This window comes from Apus apus, chromosome 2 (assembly GCF_020740795.1).
Source record: "Apus apus isolate bApuApu2 chromosome 2, bApuApu2.pri.cur, whole genome shotgun sequence".
Taxonomy (NCBI): Eukaryota; Metazoa; Chordata; class Aves; order Apodiformes; family Apodidae; genus Apus; species Apus apus.
In genome coordinates, this window is record NC_067283.1 from 7277113 (window position 1) to 7300907 (window position 23795).

Genomic DNA, 23795 nt, shown 5'->3' on the forward strand with positions numbered 1-23795 from the left:
ACCCCCCGCCCCGCCCCGCAGGGCTCCGGGGGCCGCCCAGGGAGGGAGCGGCCCGAGGGCCCGCACGTCCCGCCCAGCCCGCTCTGTGCCCCCGCAAAGCCCCGGCTTAGAAACACCCTCCGAGCCAGGCGGGCGGCAGCTCCCTCCCCTCCACCCCCACCCCGCCCCCGTTCCCTTCTCCTTCCCCGCCTCCCTTCCCCCAACGCCCGCACTTTCCCATTTAACAAAGCGGCGCGGCTGAAAAGTTACAGAACGTTTCCATAGATGCCGGCCGCGTCCCGGGCAGAGCCCTCCCGGGCTGGTCGGTGCTACAGTGGGGGGGGAAAAAAAAAAAAAAGAGGATTTCAGCCTTAAAGGTGAAGGTGTCACTCGGGGATGATCAGCCTTTCCGTCCCCCCCCCCCCACTTTTTAACATTTTTCAGGCTGCTCTACACTGCTCCAAACGCAATCTGGAACGGACGAGCTACAAAAGCGAGCTTGACAAATGTCCGACTAGAAACGGCTCTTTCCCAATCCTTCAAATGGCCCCGGCCAATTTTGCTTTTTTTTCTTGTAACAGAAAGAAAAACAAATCAAGGAAACATTACAAAAACTATCATTCTACTTGTATGGATAAATAGTTGCAAACCAATCGACCTGCCAATTCAAGTAGGAACGCAACTACCTTTTGTTCAACCTCCCTTCAGGCCAAACCCCTGGAACAGCTGTTGTTTAGTGCTTTGCCTCTGTCAATCTTTGGTAAGTTCTCTTGCCATTGGTTTTGATATCAGAAATCTGCAAGACACAGCCTGACGCGTTGACAATAATCATCTCGCTTCTCTGCCAAACAAAAGCAAGATGGTGTGTTATGTCTACTTTCTCACTCATCTGGATGATTTTTTTTAATCAAGTTATCTTCTGTTACACGGAGCTGCAACTGGACATAATTAACCCAGAGCACCTTCTGCTGTGGACAAGCAAGTAAGTTCAGGACTGATTATCAGTACAGGTTAGAGAAATTCTCAGTAAAAGCACTCGGGAACTCAAAAAGACCATTTCACCTCTAAGGCTGAACAAAACCAACCCAAAACCCCACACTGACTGAGACAGCATGATCTACCCAGGTGGAGGGAGAGGACCAGCACTGCCTACCCTCACATTTTCAGCTGAAACACGTTCCAGGTGCCTGGCCTACAGGAAAGTTTTTATCAAACCAATTCTCCAGAGACTGAGATAAAATTTTAAAAAGAAAACACTCGCAGGAAAAAATCTCCACGTGTTTACTCTGAAACAAGTAACTATTGTATAAGAGCCATTGTGCCATGTTAGTACAGGTACGGACACATAAATACATTTAGCTACAAGGAGCTATCAAGCTACCCCTTATCAGCACATCTCTGGTAACCACCCGTATCAGCACACTCAGTCTGCTGCAATGAGAAGGTTAAATATGTCAGTCTAAACCTTAGCAAAGATGGTAAATGTCAGTATTTTATTTTGCAGTAAGGGTTGGTTGCTTTGGTCCAACCAACAAGTGGTGAATTGCTAAACCAGTACTGAGGCATTAATCAATTTTCCCGTTCCCTTCAGCCCTTTAGGTTTAACTAGGACAAACCAACCCCTTTTGGACACACATCTCCATATCATTTCAACATTCTTCTAACCAGTCATTCAGAGATTAACTAAAATAACATCCCCTTAAACCAAAGAAGATAACCCAACAGGGGACAGAAGCTGTGTCTTTTCCAAATCATATTAAATAACTTTCTGTGTCTACTCACCAAGTCAAGCACCATGTTTATTGTATGTCAGCTAGGTTGTACTACACTCATCCTACAAGCTTCCACAGGTGTGGCACCCTCTGAGACAATACTCCCTGCAGCACAACTGATCCACCATACATTCACAAAGTCGTTAGTGCTGCTATACCTTAAACCTGATGGTACTTTCAGACATGTTACACTCTGTAAAAAAATGCATGTTTTAACATACCAGGCAACGGGTCACCTAACAAGTTTAAGGATGCTAGCACAAACAAGACAAGTTGCAATTTAATAATAGCTGGTTAAATTAATGATAATAAATTACTTTCTGTACTTTTCCCTTGTGTTTCTGTGACCCAAAATGCAGGTATAAAGTTGTATTAGCTGGCCTTGCTCTTCCCCAGAGCTTCAAACATAGAGCTGCATTTTCCCTCACATACAAAACGCGAGATTTAGTTCTTTTACTGTAAAAGCACATTAACTGTCACAAAAATCTTAGGAAAGACAAAACTCCAATTTTACTATAGCACAGTCAGACACGGCCCAACACCAGTCATGTTGACACACAAACTGCCCATCAATAGCCTTCAGTAGGACTATACAATGAGCTAAAGAAACAACTCGGGGTAGTGTTTCACATTCGGCAGCAATTCTGACTGAAGCTGATCCCACCCCATGTTTCATCCTCCCAGCCTCTGAACTGTGCCAGTTCAGCTGTATCCTGGATCATGTTGTGAACCAGGTGAGTGGGGCTGATCCAGCCACAGGGTAACCCAGGGAGCCGCACTGGGACTGGACACTGAGAAAAGGCAAAGCAATTTTGTTTACATCGATTCCCTGCCCTGATTCACACGTCTCCACAAACTTGTCTCACCAAGATGGTAAGGCAGAAACTGTTTAAGCCAGAACCTCTGCCAAGAAAATGTACATGGGAGAAATGGGATCAGTCATTTCTCCTAAGACAGACTTCTTTTTTTTAATTTTTTTTGTAAGCAACAGAAGAGATGGGTTTAATGATTTAATGATTAAGATAAAAACTTATGTCTATACATATGGTGGACTGTTTTCTTCCAAGCTCAAACTGATTAACTCAAGGATACAACTCTCTTGAGTTAATCAAGACACATTTACAAAGAATGCCTTATCTGTTTGTCTGAAATTGCTAGTAGGCCCTATTTGCAATTTCTAACTTTTGGAGAATATTACTTCACAGCAACCAAGAGAAGATCAGATGTAGATACATCACCATTTCCAATGTATCCCAATCTAAATTTCACGTGCAATACAAACACAAGTAACAGCCATGGACTTCACAACAGAAGTACTATTTGGTTACTATAACTAGGTTACACATTTGGTTTAGTACTTCCTTGATTTTGAAACGTACAAAGATAAATACATTAAGCACAAAAATGTGTTTGTCTTTTTAAAACATTTGTTTCTTCTTAACTTTTGCGGATCTCCCATCTCTACAATCTTCAATGGGCTTCTAATAATACTATAATACAATAATAACTTGAGATTAAGCTGCATGTATCAAGCTACAGAAAGGTAACAAGCAGAAAAGGAAACTCAAATATTTTTCCTTAGCCTGGCAATTCTACTGAAATGTAAAGGCGATTTACCTTCTAGCACCCTTTTATGCTTCCATGCTACAAATCAACTTGAACCACCCTCTTCCACGACTACAGTTTCTCTGTAAATTCCACTTTTCATGCCAAAGAACAAATAAAACAGAAATAGACTGACTTCTTTTTTTATTGCATTTGAAGGGTTTTGGAAGTTCTTCGTTTCTAACCTGTACTAAGACAGCCTCTGGAGAGAGACGCCATTTCTAAAAGTGAAAAAAACCCACAACCTACAACAAAGGTTCCAAACCATATTTTTACTTCTTCCCTGTGCCCTCTCTTCTTGTGAGCATGAACCAGATCATATCTGGAACCCAAGATAAGTCAGCAGCACATCACGTAGCCAAAAAAAAAACACATTTTGTGCATTAACTACATACTCACATTAGCATATTGTTATAAATTTGATTTAAAGCCATTACATCCAAGATGTCATATCTAGCAAGTATGCTATTAGAAATAAAATTTGAACTAATGTAATTTAGGTAATTGAAACAGCTTTCTACAAAGAAATTCTGTCTGTTCTCATGGCTTTGACAGACAAGTTTTGGCAAATATTAAAAGGCTCAAGGTGTCTTTCTTCCCTGATCTCTTTCCATGCTTCAGCCAAAGGTTACCATCCCTGTGACAGAGATGGCAGAACAGGACGTTCCAGTGCAAATCCTGCAACTACAGTTAATCCACAGATGAATGTGAATTTGAGGTGGTAACCCCACACAACAGGCTGGAGTGTACCCTGCTGCCCCTGTGGCTGATTTCGTCTCAAGGAAGCTTAAGCTCACAAAGTGTCACCAGATCTTGTAGAGTAACACAATGCAAACAGTGATATCAGTGGAGAAGCTATGCATACATAGCTCAGGTTAAGAAGCATTTTTGGAAAAAAAAAAATTTAAAATAAAAAAATACAGGTCTTTAAATCTCACATTACTTCCATAAACCTCAGATTTCCTTTCACTGCTTTCCCAACAGCAGTTTTACTTGGTGTTGAAGTACCAAGGCACACTGCGCTCTCACAGAAGCACTGCACAAGAGTCTCATGACCTGTGTCCATTCTACACTACCACTAAGTGCTGGTGTGGGTAAACTCAGCTGTGTAACTGACATGATAATGTAGCACTGCTCACTGCAATGCAAATACAGGGGTGAGCAAGCTAGTTCAGAAAGGACTAAAAACCAATATAGATGAATAGACTGTAAGTTGAAAGGAGGAAGCAAGAAGAGGTAAAAAACAGGCAATACCTAAACATTCATGGGTCATCAGAAAATGACACATTGTTAATGGGTGTGTTGTTAGCTGCTGGCACAGGCAGGACAAAAACAGTGCATGATGGAAACCCAACGAGAATAAAAATTCTGACATATTCTCTTTAAAGTACTCAAAATAGCCCTACCCTTTTCTAGCAGATAAACTTTAAAATATATTCTTTAAAAAGAAAATAGGGAATGCCAGTTAACACCATTTCTGAAAAGAAACAAAGAAACAAACAAAAAAAACAAACACAAAAAACCAACCTGTAAGAAAGTAAGAATTAGTTTAGTGCATGTGGGATCACACAGATTCATACATGAAGCAAGTATCAGGTGACAGAGGGAATAAGGAACACAGATAATGAAGCCAAGAGATTTACTAAACTATTTTCTTTCCAGAAATAATACAGGAGATCATCTTGCACAAAATAAAGGTTATTACACATAATTCACTGGGTAGAAGCAATGAGTACAACATAAATAATGGACATGACCATCAGAGGGGCTGCTCATAGAACAGGTTGGAAAAGAACCTGGAAGGTCAGCTAGCCCAGCCTCCTGCTCACAACAGTTCAAACACAGTCAGTTCCCCAAATGGTTTACAAATATTTTTTAAGTTCAATTTCTTGTTTACATAGCACTGTAGCTACACACAGTGCTGAAAGCTGGTGGTGGGACCCTATTTGAAATAATTTGTGTCCTGAACAAGCCAAGTACAAACAACAGAGATCAGGGCACAAAGGTGATATTCATATGGCCTAAATCACACCTAAATCCCTTTGTCTAGTATTTCCTATTAGATGGCTCCAAGGAGCTCTCTACTCAGACTTTAGCCCTTCTGAATTGAATTTTGGAGGTACCTAGTTGTCTTTTCTGTCTAAGCATAAAGACTTCAGCAGAATTTGAGCATGCTTCCTCCTATTCATTAGTAAGTTACTTTGGAGTAGTAAAATAAATATTACTATTATTTAAAGCTTTGAAAGAAAACAATTCAGCTAGAAACTAGACCATCATAGTACTGCTGAAAAAGAAACTGAGCTGGCATGACTATGGGAGCTAAAATTCAGCCTCTGCCCTGTCCCCAAGGGCCATTACTATGAGCTGTTACAGAATATGGTCCCACAACACGTAACATGGTCACATCCATGGAGCTGTGTATTCCCCAGGTTCAGTGTGGGACAAAAAAAAGAAAGAAAGAAAAAAAAAAAGCCACCTAACAGAAAAACTCAACAGCTTCATCTAACAACAGTTACAGTCTTCAGATAAAAGCCAGCTAACAAGTGCCTACCACAATACTTTCTCAAATTCTAGTCGAAGAAAAAAACAGTGCACCTTGGAAGATACAGGATAGCTGAGAGCCCAGGCTTCAACTCAACAAGTTTAGACATGTCCAAGACAGTTATGACTTCATTTTTTTTGCAGTGTGAGCATGTCAACTAAGTACAGGAAAGAAACTCTCATTGGTCTAAAAAAGCCTTTAAAATAGCATGGTCCAGCTAGCAATTCAAGAACAGATTCCTTTTGCCTATCAAGACAGTCTAAAGTAAGTAAAACGAAAACAGACAAATTAATTGAAAAATTAAACTGAAAATATTCTTAAAACTCTTTACTTACATGAAGTTATTAGTAATTTAAACACCCACTGACTATGTCTAGTTAACAAGACTGAAGATCAAAATTTTCTGCTTTTCCATAAAGTAGGTACAGAATCAACAATACTGCCTGTGTTCTGGTTATCAGAGAAGGCCACAGGTAGAGCACACAAAATGTGAATCAGTTTACCAAGTTTTCTGTATTTATTTTTTACCAACAAACACATTTAAAGCAGAAATAATTGTATCTCCAAGCTGTACACAGCATAGGATAGGACAACAAATACTGTCCCGTTCCATCACAAAAAGAGACAACAGAACAGCCAGCCATGAGCCAACCCTTACTGCTACATTTAAGACCTTAGGGAAATTATTTCTTTAAATAATCTTGCTTACAGATCATTTATTTCTTGAGTTACCCCCTCCCCCATTTCTGGGCCCACTTCTCTCCTAAAGGGTTTCTGGAAGACAAAGGCAGAAAAGGAAATTAGAATTCCTGCTGAATGTTTTGCACTTTCCTTTGTATAAATCTCTACCAGGATGCCTGATGCAAGGTTAATTATGCAAAACATGAACCAGGAAGAATTGTGTGTCAGAAGACTGAAGTAGAAAGACAGTGTTTCCCAGAATCTTATGGCTTGTACATCCCACCTCCTCTGCTCCCTCTAGAGCAATTCTGCTGTGAGCTGTTTTTCCTAAACTTACATCCCTATGGGTTAGAGAACATTCACTGTGGCACAGTGTTTGCCCAGGAGGCTGAAAGCAAAACTGAGGAGAATTCTATCAGTTTCATTTAATTCCTCCTTAACAAAAAAACAAGCAACAAACAACGAAAACACCACACAACACAAACCACCAGCTACAGTTATACTAGTAAATTAAACATAGCTGGTAATGTTGGCCTTCAAGAGCAGCCTGCACATCCATGCTATCTAATGCTCAAACTCCCAAACAGAGCCCCACACATCAACTACCTTGGGGATGCTGTGAGGCCCCCACAAACCCTTGGGCCAGCCCTGAGGACCTGCTGACAGGCCCAGGCCAACCTGCACAAGCAACTGCTGCAATAATCTGACAGCAGGGACGATGGCATCCAGTGACTCCAAACATTCCCTGTTGGGTTTTTTCCCGGCACAGCAACAGTCCCTGCGAGGAAGTGGAGCACTTCAGGTGCCAGAACACTACTTCTAGCTACAAGCATGCCACTAATGAATACAAAGCACAAGCACAGCCATTAATTAACCCAATTTATGAATGGTGAAATTTAAGGAAATTGAAATGAACAGTTCTTCTCTATATTTTATTTCGAAATTCCCTTTTCCAAGCCTTTCTTAACAATGAAAAGCATCTGATCCATTTCTAAGTAAGGTTCTAGTCTTGTACAGTTCAGTGAGCCATGGTGAGGAAACAAAATACAACACTCACTTTTATTACAAGTAGTGGGGGAAAACGGAGATGGAAAAAAGTTGGACTAGGAACAAACCCACAAGAAACAGAGAATAGGAACTAGTCAATAAGGAACTGGAAAGGCTGGGAGAAAAAAAAAAAACTTCTACTGACCACCTGAGGAGAAGATGGTTAAGCCTTCTGAAGCAACTAACAAGAGTCTTCAGTGCACGTATCTTGAGGGTAAGAGGAGGCCTTAATCCAAATGGAAAACCAAAATAACAGAACCAACAGCCCAACGTGTTTGTGAAAATGTTAAGGACAACTGTTTCACAAAGTTGAGGATGCCAGAAGAGCAGTTACTTCACACTTCACTCTATCAGGGCAGGCTCCATTTTAAACATCTCAATGTGTACAGTGACTTGGCTGAAAGTGTTAATGAAAAGCACTCACTGGAAGGGAAAAAAATGAGCACAGCAGAAAGAGAAGAACTCATTTTTATCTTCAATTAACTGAAATAAGAAAAGCAAATTTCAACAAACTCTTTGAACTTGTTGGTTGAATCTCTTGAGAATGTGATTTAAAGGAGAACTGGCAGTTATTGTACTGGAATATGCACAATGGCAAAGTATTCTAACGCAGGGGAGAGATAGGAAATGTAGTGTGAACAACATGGGCTGCATCAAAAGCAGCCAGTAGTAAGAGTCTGAAACTAGGAAGAATCATATTAGGAATGGAAACAAGGACATTTTAATGAATATAAAGGAACAGCATAAACTGTCAGGGATAAAAATCAGAGGAGATAAAAGCACAGCATGCATTATTACCACTGTGCAATATAAAAGGCAAACAAAGTTTCAGAAATATTTTAGAAGTAAGAATAAAAACACAAAAGTCAGTACACAACAACGTTAAAGAACAATAAATAGATAACAAAACAGAACCAAATGTCATTCTCCGTATCTCAGCCTTCATGAAACAGATTTATTGTAGCTAATACTAAAACTGATTTTGTTATTAATAATCTGGGAAATTCAACTAGGCTGGACTGAAAGAAATTCCATAAAAAACAGAAGTCCTCTCTAAACTATGAGTTATCATCTTCCATAATACAGTTCTGATGAAACTGCCCCAGAACAGGTTGGCAGCAACGAACTACAGCATTCAAAGGGTATTTATTTGCAAATTATCTTCAATCAGGGTGGGAGAAGATGACAAGAAAGTTCCTCCCCCAGGCCCTGCGCGAGGAAATTCACACATGGCTGAGGCAGGGATTATAGTGATTTTAAAGGATAAGATCTCAATCAAAATAATTCTGATAAATTGAGAAGTGGTTCATATCAACCAAGTGAAATTTACTAAAGACTAGCAAACTTTTGATAGATAAATCAGGTAAGTTAACAAGATGTTGCTATAAAGGTTAAGCTTGTTCAGAAAAGAACAAAGGAGACAATCTCCTAATCAATAATTAGTTCTTCATATTAGCTGTGGTGTCTTAACTGTGAGTAGTACAAGACAAAACTAGCTTAATCAGCAGTAAAGAATATTTATTCTATTCTTTAGAAAATTAGTTACTCAAGCCAATTGCCTAGAGATACAGTGGAATTGCATTCACCAAGCACTTTAAAAACAAGTTGGATAAACATTTGTCAAAAATTGTACAGATACACAAGACAGAATCATAAGCAAGATCACTCTGAAGTCTTTTTTTTGGCCATACAGTTCCATTCATCTGTGACAATATAGCCAAACTAAATATTCATTTTATGTAAAATAATTTAATTGTACTTCGGAATTCCACACTGCAGGGAAAAAACCTAAATAATTCACACATTCTGTATTTATGCAATGGCTTCCTAACAACATCTCCCAAATTTTAATATAGCATACTTCCCCCCTTTATTAAGAACAATTTGGAGCCATCCTGTCATGTTGTGTTGAGAAAACTTCCACTCAGAATACTGCAAACAGTCTTCACTGCCAGACAAAGACAGGAGAGTAGACACCAATTCCTTTTATCTTATTGTGCCATACAAGTGATTCAACTGCACATGCTCTAATGAATATAAAAATATAATAGGCAAAATAAAAAAAACTGTATTCTTTCTGAAAACTGTTTTTTCTTATTGATAGACTAATTAAAACTATATTTTGCAAGAATTTATTGACAGTAAGGACACAGAAAAAAGGAAAAAAGGAAAAAAAAGCCCTTGGTTTGGGGGAGAATCTCCTAGTTTGTTCGGATTTCCGGTGGTTTCTTCAAGATTAACAATTATAACATTGATAAAGACAGTAGTGAAAATTAGTAATTATACATTTTTATTGGAATGGTTGGCCATAGGATTTGGTGCATGTGAGATTTAATAAAAATACTTCCGAAATTATGATAGGAAAGAATATTCTGAAAGAAGCAAGATCTAATGTTATTTTATTAAAACAGGTATATATTGATATACTTTCAGGAAGAAGCTTTCAGAATTCCAGAAGCTATTGTTAACATAAAACATATTACTTATACTATTATCTTAGAGTACTTTGAATATTCAATGTAAGAATGATTTTGAGGATCAAAGTGAGAACTGAAGCTCCCAAATCAACAACAACATTTGAGGCAAGAATCAGTTAGATGAGAACAACTCATCTGTCTATATGCCATGAAGAACACTCTCAACAGCTTTTTTTTTTTGTGTGTGTGTGTGTGTGTGTCTTTTCAGCCAACCAACCATTATATATAACATGACTATAGGCAATAAAAATCTCATACACTCTCCTGCAAGAGCTCCTATATTGAAAAATTCAGCCTAAAAACCAAGCATCCTCAAACCTCATGCAACCAAGACTATAGCTTTGCAGGTACTACTTTAAGCTGGCAGTGCTACCCAAAGACATAGCTCTGCCCTGCAGCAGCCTGGCCACTTGTTCTGGCCCCCTCCCTCATGCTGCAACAAACACATTTCTCTGCCAGGTTAGTTTTAACCCAGGTCAATTTCCCAATGCAGTTCACCACATGGCTACACAAATGCCTGGGTCAGCACAAGGGAGAGAACAAACAGCTGGTAGCGGAGGGAGGGCAGCACTGCTGGTTCTTTCCCCTGCCAGAATCAGCTTAAGATTTATGGTGTTTGGGGAAAACAACCACCTGATGCACTCCATACACTCCCTGCCTATGTTTCTCTAAGTAAGAAATATTCTAGATTGTAAGAGCTTTTTCCTACTTCATCTTATTTTCTTTCGGAAGAATGAAAGCATCAATGCTCCTAGAACTTCCTGAACTTCAAACTTCTTTTGACTAACCCACCTGACAACCTCAGGAATGGCACAAATGGGAATGTTTAGTGCCATCCTTCTAGTAAAAAAAAAAAAAGAAACAAAAAAAATACAGAATGCAATGAAGTTACTAGCAAGCAGGATTTGCTGAAGTAAAATCTTGCTTATCTGTATTTATTCAAACTATGTGAATCATGCAAATTGTTATTAATTTATAATTAAAAATATTAAACATAGAGAGGAGGAAAGCTTTCCATCTTTTTTTTAAATTGCTAGTTGCTTGTTTACCAATTCATAACATTTTTGTGTACCTATGACAGTGTTTCTTAAAAAGTTAAATCCACAGCATCAGTGTGTAACAACATAAGGGAGTGATCATTAGCCATGGATAAGGAAATTCTATTTTCCCTAGTTATACACAAGCCTACTACTCCTCCAACATTGTTGTGGGACAGCTGGCCTGAGGAGAAAAAAAAAAAAAATCAACTCTGGCCTGAGAAAGGCAGAGCTTACCTATTCTCAGGCAGCCAACTGCCTTGGAAATCCATCTCTCAAATCAAATGACAACAAAGAATAGGAAGGTCCATTTCCAATTACTTATCTTATGAAAGAACAATGACAAGAAGTTAGTAGGAGTTGAACATGCTAACAAGAACAAAAAAAATATCCATGAGCATAGCCAAGAAAATTGAAGGAGTTTATTGTTTTAAGATGGAAAAAGTCTCCTATGTCACTGAAAACAGGATGAAAAGATGTCTGGTGTGAAGATGGCTTAGAGAGTAGAAACCAAGAGACTGGGCTCTTATTCATTCTTCTGCAAAGACATGCCTTACAACCACTACACCTAACATGATGAGGTTCCACAGACTGTCATACTTGGTCTGACATGATACACTCCAATAGCTCTCAGAGGTCCTCTCATGACAAGTGCTACAGAAGTTCAATGGATCATCAAATACAAACAGTAACAGACTAACAGCTGCAATGTCAAAAAAAAAAAAAATCCCAAATATTCTTCATTTGCAAGTGCAGTCTGTTTCAAATTGTGGAAAGAGTAGGTTAAGGTTATAGAAAAATATGTTTCCCACATTAAACCTAATCTCACTCCAAGACACAACTGAATACACCACTTCCCATTAATCAGCATTTTAACCGCTTTCATAACATGGCAAAACAATTCTGTAAAACCCACTATGTGTAAAAACTTTCACAGTCATCCATCACACAAATCCTATCAAGAACTGAAAACAACAGATTAATACAGAGATCATTTACCAGAGATCATTTACCTCCTGAGCAAAATAGTATCGTAAGCAGTATAAGCCAGGCTCCTATGCAAGAACCACGTAAGACTGTTGGGGAATTGCTTGGTAGTAAGAATATGATGGAAGCAGTAACACAGCAGAGGCTGCTGAAGAAAGCAGTACAAAGCTCCCATGGGGCCCTGGTGCCCGGAACTTGGTCCTGTTCTAGGATGGACTAGAAAGGCCTTCAAAGAGCAAACATCCTGTCTTGATTATGAAGCCTACTCCTGTGCCTCATCTCTTCACACTGTGTCATCTAGGATGTACCTTCTGGCTTCTGGCCAAACATTTTTATTCATGGCTCGTACAAGCACACGTACAGGCCAGTGTTTGCTGCAATACCTTAACCCTTATCCATCAACAGCTGCACAAAGCCCTTCCACCTTGCCAGGTGATAATGACTTTCCCTAACTGTGAACAGGTATTTAGGAACATTTTCATTACATAACACAATATAAATTTTACAGTTGCACATGTTAAATTTTGAAGTGCGAAAAGGGCAGGCAAGTAAACATACAAGTAAGTATCACACAGAAGGTGTGTGATGTACTTAAGAAACACAGATGAGCTATAGAGAGAATCCAGCCAACACGTTAAGGTTCTTTTGAAATTGCTAGGTATCTTTAAATACTGGCTTACCCTAAAGCAAATGCAGTTAAAGTAATGACAAACATTCTTAAATAATCATTTCCTGGCAAAAATACTAGGCTTATGTATCCTGAAAACTATCTGCATGTATGAAATCTATAGCCTTCGAAAACCTCCTGCAGCTGACCTTGGCCAAAGAAATGGAAAACTAGGACAAAAATTGACACAAAGGTAATTCAAAATAAACACACAAAAAGTTTGCCACCAATGTCATGCTTTTTGACATCATTACCCTATGTTGTTTTAAATGACACACATTTGCAAAAAAAATAATTTGAAACACACATAAAAGCCTGAGGGATGCTGAAAACTATTGAGAATTAGCTTAGATACAGACTTACAAAGTAACAGTTACGGCCACAATCTGCAAGACTTCTGATACTAAATATTTGCTAACAACCTACATCTGTTTCTGGTGCTTATAATCTCTATAGATTAAGAAAACTCTAGTACTTCAAATAGCTTACAAAAATGTTTACTGCACCTGTACAACACTAGTCTGATACATTTTCTAGAGTAAATGTTCAAACAATGACAATATAGTTAGAACAGAACTGATACTCTTCCCTTGCAACTTTTTTTTTTATGAAATTCCTGTCCTCAGGTGCATAACCCAGAAGTTGAGGTATAATCCAAGTACAGGAGTTAAATTTCCAAGATTGCAGGCCATATGATGAGATGACCTACAATTATTTCCATTTTTTCCTATGCCATACCAGCAAAACTTCTTTTTTAGCCATACACCTGAAAGTTCCTTTCTCCCACATCACTTTGTATTTACAGTAAGGCAACTTCATTATCTTTTTGTAGCTTTCCTAAGTGCAATCTCACCACCTTTTAAATTAATTTGAAAGCTGATACTACAAAAACATTTTCCTTTTCCATTGCTTTGATTATAGTTCTTTATGTTCCTTCCTTCTTCCTGATGGACACAATGAACCTACTTGCTCTCAGATTCAGGTCTCTACATGGACTGTTCTAGTTCCACCTCTTGAATTTGAACTGCTGCTCTACACAGATATCCAGTCATCGCAATGTAAGGAGGAAAATTCAAGTGTTTGTCCAGCAGTTTAGGCAAGAAACAAGCTATCTGTGAAAATCCTCAGGGTCACAAGTGCTACCCTCTTTTAAACATATCCTCCAAATCTGATGTCTATGAATCATTCACCGATGCTGAGATAGCCAGGGTACTTGAACTTCTGCATGTCCTTTTGCTCACAGCATTCTCACAGCTTCCTTGTGCTTTCCCAATACATTTCTTACATTTACATGCTGTCTTATCTTCACATTTAAATTAAGAAACTGTTTGTGCAGAAGCAATCTTTGCTTATGCGTTTGTACTGCATGCACTATAATGGTGCCCTGGCCTGTAGGCACAATTACAATATAAATAATAAAAATGAACTGTTCACCTAAGATAAAGTCTCCTGACAAGGCTATTCATGAAGCTGTATCTTTCAAGCAATGATAAAAAGCTGTTGTAGCATCATGCTCCACTATCAGTAACTCTCCAGGTGCTGACGCCACAAAGAAACTGATTTCTGGTTCATCACCTACAGGAAACCTGAACTGTTCCCTATACTGTGCTCACATGACCACTGGAATTTTTACCAATAACCAGGTAAAACACCGAGTGACAGAGACCTGCACAGAGTTGTCCTCCTGAAGAACCCTCTGCTCCCTTAACATAAGCCAACTTCTGGAAAGAGCTGAGAATCCTAGGAGCCTCACAGCTTCAAGGCAGTTTTCCATCTGTCTGATTAGAACTCATCAAATTTGCTTAACAACATGGCCTACAAGAAGGTAAAACACCAACCTACAGCATTCTCCAATATGGCATCGTTCTTTAATGGAGCCATCCATAGCTGAGGAATTATTCTATTTTGGCTTTGCTGGTTTAATGCACAGCTCTTCTTTTTATCATTACTTAGACTGCACTTAGACTGAACGTTCAGTGGAACATTTCCTATAATGGGATAAAGCAGTTGAACAATTTGACTGGCTAATAGCGATTTAGACATGTGATTACAGTACAGAAAATGGTCTGACATATGCTCTTTTATCTGGTTTACATGAGGCATATTAATCCAACTGGAAAGCACAGAAGTGAAAAGGAAGATAGGACCAAACATCCATGTGAAAAAAAAAACAAACCAACAACAAAACCCAAAAAAACCCAACACCACACCAAAACAAAACCAAAACAAAACAATCAGAAAATATTTTTACTTCTTTTATTTCTGCATTTGCTTAGCTAATTGTAATCAGTATCTTGTAAATAGCAACATTTACAAAATAAATCCATTTTCTCCCCAAAATGGATGCAACTAAAAAAAGACCAGTCTATAGATACTCTGCAAAAGTTAGAAAAATCACTTTTTAATGAAAACTTGGTTCAAAAAGCATTTATGGCTTATGTCATAAGGCCTTTTCCAACATTACAGGTTTCCACAAAGAGAGAGGACACCAGCCATGCTTAGCACCAAATCACACAGAAACAATTGTAGTGTGAAGAAAAGGAGTATTGATTAATTTAATTATTTTTTTTCCTCAGCTAATTTCATTTCTGGCTCTTACCAAAACGCTTATACTGATGTCTGCATAAGTACATATTTTTTACAGGAAAATTTCATTTCCTCCTAAAACTACTTGACAATAGCCCCATGACACTAAAGACCTAACTGATATAAAGGAATTACCTCTTCAACACCCACCTTTCATCAAGAACATGTACACAACCTCAGATTGGCCTACAAGACACACCAATTTTCACAAATAACACTATTTTGCCTTTTTTTTTTGTTTTTGCAGATGGGTACATTTCAGTTGAATTTGCATCTTCTCTTCGAAAATCAAATATTCAAAGCTTTCCTACATAAGGTTTGGATTCTACACGCACAAATAAAACCAAAGTATGCAAAACTACGAGTAAAGCAGACCAACCAAGAACTTTACCACGTGTACATTCGCCAACCACTTTTACCCATCGCTATATGAAAACTTGTATCAAGCAAATACATAAGATAATGAAAAGAGGGAGCTGCAAACAATGTGTCTCCACCAAAACCAGGGGGTGAACGTTAAAATATTTGAAGGGAAACTTTCATCATCGACAACAAAAAAATCCATACATCCCAAACTAATGATATCGTTCTGCCCTGGGATATTTCTGTAACGTGTCCTTGCAAAAAGAAATTATAACAGAGGAAGGCACAATCTTTGACTGCCTTTAGGAGCAGCCCAGCAGAATCTCTTGCTGGTGTTTTGGAACTTCCACTGTGACACGACGGTGAAAGTGGAGGATCTTAAAGGTCTTTTCCAGCCTAAACGATCCTGATTGGGAAACCGACGGCGAGATCCGAGGGGGGCATCAGGCGGAGCGCCCGCAGCTCCCCCGGCTGAAGGGGGTGTCAAAACTGAAAGCGTTCCCGCAAAACAAAGGGAAACAAACTCTGAAGCCCCCCCAGGCTCCAACCGACTCAGGAGCGCAGGTTCCCTCTGGAAAGGCGCTCGCCCAGCTCTGCCCTGCTACTGCTGCCGTCGGGTATGCCCCGGCAAGACCCATCCTCCTCAGAAACAACCCGCGGGGAGCGCAGCCAGCTCGGCCCGGCCTGCCGCGGCACCTCACGCCTTGTCAGCGGCAGAGCGGCCATGCCCGCCTCTCTGCCCGGCTCTCTCAGCGGGGAAAACCGGCTTCCTTGGCACCGCCGCCTCCCCCGCACCCGCGCTCCTTGCGGGGACTTGCGCGCTCCTCAGGGGAGAGGAGCGGCCCCTCCGGAGCGGCTCCCGAAGGGGGGGGGATGGGGGGGGTGGGCGGCAGCGGCCGCTGGGGCGAACCGAACGCCCGCGCCCCCGGCGGGGAGAGGCCGCGGTGAAGGGGAACGTGCCAGAGCCGAGGCATCCCCCCCCCCCCCCCCCCCCCGTTCCCCCTCCGGTTTGTTGCTCCTCGCCACCGTCCCGCCGTGAGGAGCTGCCGCCTGACAGCTCCGTTCCCCACCTCCCGGCTCACGGCGGGGCTGGCGGCGAAGAAACTCCTGCCTCAACTTTGCGTGAGCGCCTCCGCACCCGCCTGTGCGGGAGGAAGGGAGGGGGGTGGTTCTCCTCGCCACCCGCCGAGAACCGGCTTTTCTTTCCCAAAAAAAGAGGAAGGGGGGGGGGGGGGGAATAAAAAAAGTGAAAGCGACGTGGAACTGCCGTCCAGCACAAGGGAATAGCCAGACGACGCTGAAGGCAGCCAAGCGTCCTGGAGGAGAAGAGACCCAAAAAGGAGAGAGGGGAAGGTGCAAAGGGGGGGAAAAAAAGGAGGAAGAGGGTGGAAGGGAAGAGCTAAAGGGAAACTCCGAAGAAGGAGGAGAAGAAAGGAATAGGGGCGATGAAAGAAAAGTGGAAAAGAGAGCAGGCGGAGGAAGACAAAGGTGAAAAAGGAGGAGGGGAAAGTGCAAAGGGGAGAGGAGGCGAAGAAAGAAGGGCCCTTCTCAAAATGGCATTAGGCAGGAGGGAGGGGGCGACAAGCAGCCAGGCTCCGCTGACAGCTCTGCCTGCGCCTGGCCGCCTGCCCCCTGCCCCTCTCCGTCTCGCACACACCAACGCCGAACTTACTTCTTTCTGGCTCTCTGGAAAGGGGAAGCGCCATCTTTGCGAGGCCGGCCCCTAGGTCTTTTGTCTGTGGCTGCTGCTGCTGCTGCTGGGGGGGGAGCTCCAGGCTCGGGGGGCTGCTGCTGCTGCTGCTGCTGCTGCTGCTGAGGCGGCTCCACCACCGCCACCACCAGACTCTTGTCCTCCGTTGACATCCTAGTCAGCAGGACGAGAGAGACACATGGATGATGATGATGAGGATGAAGATGAGGATGGTGATGGGGATCCCGATGCTCCTCCTGCTCCCGCGGCTCCTCTTCTCCTCACCTCCGCCTTCTCCACCTCCGCCTCGCATTGCTGGCCTCAGCCGCCGCCGACCAGCACAGGTAGCAGGGGGAGCAGCATGGGGAGAGCAGGAGGAGGAGGGAAAGGGGGGGGTGGTTGGAGGTAAGGGGGGGGTTGCGAAGAGAAAGAGCGCAGAGGAAGGAAGGGTCTCACACACAATAACACCCCCTCCCCAGCTCGGCGGGGTCTGTCGGGGCTGGGGGAGGTGAAGAGAGCGAGCGAGAGGCGGCTGATCCCGCCGCTGGGCTCCCCCCCCCCCGTTCTCAGAGGCCCCGGGAGCTGGCGGCGGCTCCGGCTGCTGCGCTGCCCGGCTGCGGCGGCCGCCGCTTCATTGTACACTGGCCCCGCGCCCTCCCCCCGCGCTGAGCCCCCGGGGGCGGAGGAGGAGCAGGCGGCGGCGGCGGCGGCGGAGGCGGCGGCGGCAGGGGCCGAGGCCGAGCGGAGGAAGTTTTGACAGCTCCAGCTGTTGTGTGTGTCGAGGGCTGAGTCCGGCCGGGCTCCGCGTCCCCTTCCCAGCCGGGCCGGGAGCAGGAAGTTTAACTTTGGGGAAAGAAGGAGGAGGAAGGGTGAAAAAGGGGGAGGAGGAAGAGAAGGGTGGCGGGGGGGGAGGAGGAGGCTCCCTCCCCGCGGGGTGGAGAAGGGATCCCGGCGCTGCCCTGGTGTGTAACCCCCCCCCCGCCCCGCACCGCAACCCCCCGCCTCCCTTCCCTCCCCCAGCCAGTGCGACGCAGAGACACGGAGCCCGCCCGCCCCCTCCCCCCGCCGCGGCCCCACACTGCGCCTGCCCGCTCCTCCCGCCCGGCCCCGGGCGCAGACACCGGCCCCGCCGGCGCTGACCTCACGGGCTGGCGGCCGCGCCGGGCTGCGGGGAAAGCGCGGAGCGGCGCGACGGGACGGGACGGGACGCGGTGCCACGGGGCGCCCCGCACGCCCACCCCGCACCGCGGGGACCGGCCAACCCGCTGGCTTCCCCCACCCTCGTTGTTTTTTATATATTTTATGTTCCCGGTGGAGAAGGAAAATCAAACAGAGCCCCCATCGGGCATGAAAGCGGCAGCTTCGCTTCGGGGTGCCCCTTATCCCCGTCCCCGCACGTCAGCGGCTGCGGGGGCAGCGCTTGCTCCTCCCGAGCCCCGGGGAGCCGGGGCAGGGCTGGCTGCAGCCCGGGGGTGCAGGGACCCCCTCCCCCCCCCCCGTGTCTGCGGCTCCGGGCGGGGGTGAAGGCAGCGAGCTGCGGGGAGCCGCGGCCGCCCCGGGGGAGGGGAGGGAGGGAGCAGAGTTCAGCGATGTGTGCGAGGGAGACAAAGTCTGGGGAGCGTGGCCGCTTTCCAGCAGCCCCGGCTGGAACAGCTGCGGCCGCTCGGGACGGCGGGAGGGGCCTCTCCCGGGCGGGGGCCGAGCTGGCTGCCTGCCCGCCCGGCTGCGCCGCGGCTCGGGGCGGGGTTAAGCCTCATTACACGGGATTTAACGTGTCCCGGAGGCCAGGAGGGACTCCGGGTTCGAAGGGGAGGGGAGGGGAGGGGGGGGGGGGGGAAGGGAAGGGAAACGAAACTCTACGGGCCTCGAAGCCAGAAGAGAAGTCCGGCCACGGGGTGAGGAAATAGACCGCGCCCCCGGACTTTCCTCCCAGCCTTGCCCCGGGGCGGGGAGCGGGCCTTGGCCGGGGGCCCCCGCACCGGGCACCGCCCCGAGGGCAACCCCTGAGGGGGCCTCCCCGGAGGGACCCTCCCCTTGCCCGGCCTCCCTGCCTGCCTGCCGCGGAGGGCAGCGCCGGGGGCCCCTCTCCGCGGGCTGCGCTCCCGCCCTCTTCCCCTCCCTTCCTCCCTCTTCCCTTCCCTCCCTCCCCTCTTCCCTTCCCTCCCTCCTGCTGCCCCGGGCTGGAGCAGCGGGTGCAAAGGGAGCGGTGGTTCAGCGCAGGGATGCTGAATCGGGAGGTGGGTGGTGTGGATGGGGAAAGAGATGGACCCCGCAGAGGGGGCGGGCGTTTGGGTCGGGAGAACTTCGCCGGACTCGGAGAAGCGGCCGGGAGCGGTGCCTGCAGGACCGGACACCTACGGTTGCCTCTCGAGAACCCTGCGCCCGGTGTTCCTCCCTGGTCATTTCGGTTTCTGCTCTCTGAATCCCACTTGATAAAAATGGCCTAGAGCGGGACACAGGTACAGCAAGGAAGGAAGGAAGGGAGGGAGGGAAGGAGGAGCTAATGTTAGCCACTGTCGGTTTGATGTGAAAATAAACAACAATCCAAGGCTTTACACTGTTGTTCCTTCCCAAAATCTTCGTTTGTCACCTTCAGAAACACCAAATTAAAATGGCAAATACAGCTTTTGCTGTTCTTGGGAACCATTTCACAATAAAAAAAACTTTGGTGGTTCATTTCCTAGCTTTACAGGTAAATAAATTAGACTTTTGTGACATTTTTGTATCTGTATGTGAAGACAGAGGTAACATATTTCTTTCCATTTATGTACACGTATACAAATACTACATAAAGCCAGCCCTTTTGCTCACCTTGCAAGGACAGCAGCTGGATTGCTGGTGTGACTTTCTTGGCCCTGTTACTGAAAATGTACTAGTTTTTGTGAAATTAAAAAATATATCCTGAGCTAAATGTTTGTATTATGAAGTCTGCAAATGACAACATAGGTATACTGCTCATAAACTTCAGATATGGTAACTTGCTCTGTTTACATGCTCTCTAACACAGGAGAAAGTGCCTTTGAATGTTTTAGCTCAGACAATTTAGCATAATTTAACTGAAAACATTTAATGCTATACAGGCCCAGACTTGGGTGGAGCAGAGATAAAAGCAGGGAGGGAGAGGGAAGTAAAAGGCCACAGCCTCTGCACAGTGGGATCACTGGTGTGGCATTTGCTAGAGGTGCCAGGTTGCCATCTGGTCTGCTAAAAAAAATGGCCATGTCCTGGAGCACTGACTGTGCATGTGCAGATGTCCTGGGCCTGCGCGGTGGGTTGGGTGAGTCTGGGATGTGTCAGAGCTGCTATGCATGTGCAAATGGATTTGAGCTGAGACACGTGAGCAGGCTGTGGGCTCAGATCATCTGCTAGGTGTATGGGGAATAGCTGTCACATCCCACTGAAATGCATGCAGTGAAATCACTAGAGTCACTTGTCCATGCATGGTTCATCTGGTCCCCCCATGTAAACGTTGTTTAATACTTTTAGGTCACCTGTAAGTGGTTGAGCTTTAGGCAGGAAATACATCTATATGTAGCTATCACAGTACAAGGCTTGAGTGGAGGCAGGATGGAGTTAGCTTTGGCATAGCTAAACAAGGACAAGAATGTGTTAAAGGACTTAGGACTATTAGTTATGCTGCTGTGTCCTACCTCATTATATGTCAGAACAAAGCCAGGCAGGTCTGTTCTGTGAACTGCTGCAGCCACTGGCTTGGCAAGCAAAGGTGTGAAGAGCTTTGCTGGACTGAGAGAGACTTGTGAGCAGGAGCCCAAAGCAGAGGTGGGATTGTAGGGAATTGTATTTGCTAGCATTATTTATCACTCAGTAAAGCTGGGGGGACAAGTTAGAAGAAACTGTGTCACCAAACATAAATCCAGTTCAGGAGGGACGTTTGAACAATTCTGTCAGGAAAATTTTTACATTTGGATTTGCCCCCCACTAGCCACCAGCTGTAAATTATCTCTGTCTGGAAAGCACATTTTTACAGCAAATACATAGTATTAAATGAACAAGACCTCTGCTTTACTGAATGAGAACAGATCTTTCAGTTCATTGTAAACTAACTCAAGTGAACTGACACACCTGTTTCATTTTGTTTGTTGTTTGTTGGTTTTTTTTACTTTCAAGGGCAGGCAGCTTTGAAACTTTCAAACAGAAAAATGACAACTGTTTTATAAATACCATTTATACCATTGTATCATTAAACAATTAAAACACTAGTATGTAACAGAAATAATGAGAAGATTATTCCAGATTCTGTCAAAAATGGGATCCAGATACTTACTCTGTTATGACATTAGTTCCAAGCTTTGCCAACTTAATGATGTTTCACTACTCTACAAAAAGCATAAAGTTCCATTTTTGTTTTCTTTGCATGTGTTTCCATTGCAGAAAAGATCACTAAGTTCATAGAATCATAGAGTGGTTTGGATTGGAAGGGACCTTTAAGGGTCATCTAGTCCAAACCCCCTGCAGTAAGCAGAGACATCTTCAACTACATCAGGGTGCTCAGAGCCCCATCCAACCTGACCTGGAATGTTTCCAGGGATGGGGCATCTAGCAACCCCTCTCTGGACAGCTTGTTCCAGTGTTTCACCACCCTCATAGTAAAAAATGTCTTGCATCTAGTTTAAATCTACCTTCTTTTAGTTCAAAAGCATTACCTGACATCCTATGCATCAGGCTCTGCTAAACAATTTTGTTTCCATCTTTCTTATGAGCCCCCTTTAAGTATTGTAGGGCTGTAACAAGGTGTCCCTAGAGCCTTCTCTTCTCCAGGCTAGAAAACCCCAGCTCTCTGAGCCTGTCTTTATGGCAGAAGTGCTCTAGCCCTTGGGTCATCTTCATGGCCCTCCTCTGGACTTACCCAAGAGCTCCACGTCCTCCCTGTGCTGAGGAGCCCAGAATTGGCCAAAGTACTCCAGGTGGGGATCTCACCAGAGCAGGGTAGAGGTGGGGAATCACCTCCCTCCACCTGATGGCCATACTTCTTGTGATGCAGCCCAGAATATGGTTTTCACAAAGGGTTAATTTAAGATATGTCAGCAACATGTTAACATTTTAAATGTTTAGTATATTGAACCATTTTGTCTTTAACCTGTGCTAAACTGATAGTTTGCTGTCATGAGCTGTTGCTTACTGCAATACACAGCTCTGAAAACTGGTGAGATTGGGGTGCTGGTGCACATCCCATTTGGCTGTCCTTGCTGTAAGGGTAGTAGACTGCAGAAAAAGGTGCAGTGGGCAGTTGAGGGTGATAACCACATCAATTGCCCATGGTAGTTGCATCTGCATTTGTATTCAGACGAGTACTTCAGAAATAGCTGAATAAGCTGAATAACCCAAGATAATTTAAAAGAGTTCTAGAAAAAATGCTTAAATCAAGCAGCAAAATCAGGATTAGGTCATACAAATACATGACTCCTAATTTATTTGTACTAAATTTGGCTGGACTAAAAGTCATGTTAATTGTCATATGCCAATGAATGCATCATAGAAGTCTAGTTTTAAACTTGAAATGTCTGTTTCTTCTTTTCATCAGTTTTGCTTACTTGTCATCTTGTAGATCTGTCTTACTTCAGGCAACAACACAACCTGGATAGTGGGTACAACATACCCTTGAGCAGCGGTGACTTTCCCAGCAGTTTGCAGAGATGCTTGTCACTGCAGATGGTGGGGGATAAGCCTCAGTTTTTGTCCTGAGCAGCATTCCCTGACAGCTGGAGAAATCCAGTTATCGGATGCTCTGGAGCAGTGGACAGATAATGTGGAGGTCCAGTCCCCCTAAAATCCATCTAACTGCTCTCTTTGGAGGCAGCAAAGTTCACAGTCTGTGAGGCAAAGTATTTCATTCTAGTTCTTGTTTTCCCACCTGCTCCCCACTCTGAGGTATCCAGAGCTACATTCTGCAATAGCTACTCTGCACACCAACTAATCCAGAGTTTGTGTGGACATGGGCTAATACAGTCGAGGCTCCCCATCCCCTGCCTGCTTTAACTTGATTAGTTTAGTATGTGTTAAAGGCAGCCTTGCCCACGCTGTGATATATGTGCTAACCTCACACCTTTACACCCTAGTCTCGCCAAAGCCTGAGGCCTTTTCATCATATTAAGCTGCTTAGACTGGGCTAATGTGACTGAGAAACACACCTTTTTTATCCATTAAGACAGGGCCAAAAATGTTAAGTGCTCAAGATGCAAGCCCCTAGGGCTTGTCTATTTATCGAGTTATTACACGTGGAGGCTTTTATCTTCATAACAAAATGTTCTTTTTGTGCATGCCAAAGTGTGAATTTAAAACTAGTGGTTATAGTATAACCCTCATGCAGACTCATTCATTCTGGCATCTTCTGGCTTTTTTAC

General features: G+C 44.1%; 2 protein-coding genes across 11 annotated transcripts in view; one reads left to right on the forward strand and one right to left on the reverse strand.

The window, feature by feature from the left end:
* Positions 1-17800, reverse strand: part of KMT2C (lysine methyltransferase 2C) — a 195650-nt gene extending 177850 nt beyond the window's left edge. For 9 of the 10 annotated variants that reach the window (XM_051611821.1, XM_051611823.1, XM_051611819.1 and 6 more), the window contains exon 1: positions 17416-17614. In XM_051611821.1, coding sequence (XP_051467781.1) covers positions 17416-17606 — 191 coding nt within the window. In that variant the 5' untranslated portion in view covers positions 17607-17614. Of the gene's footprint in view, positions 1-17415; positions 17615-17718 lie in introns of those variants that run through there. The other variant, XM_051611813.1, reaches the window with a different exon arrangement.
* LOC127381464 (uncharacterized) lies at positions 17163-19208 on the forward strand. Its single transcript, XM_051611825.1, has 3 exons — positions 17163-17231; positions 17612-17777; positions 18454-19208. The coding sequence occupies exons 2-3, from the start codon at positions 17637-17639 to the stop codon at positions 18955-18957; spliced, it is 645 nt and encodes a 214-aa protein (XP_051467785.1). The 5' UTR covers positions 17163-17231; positions 17612-17636; the 3' UTR covers positions 18958-19208.
* The last annotated feature ends 4587 nt before the right edge of the window (positions 19209-23795 follow it).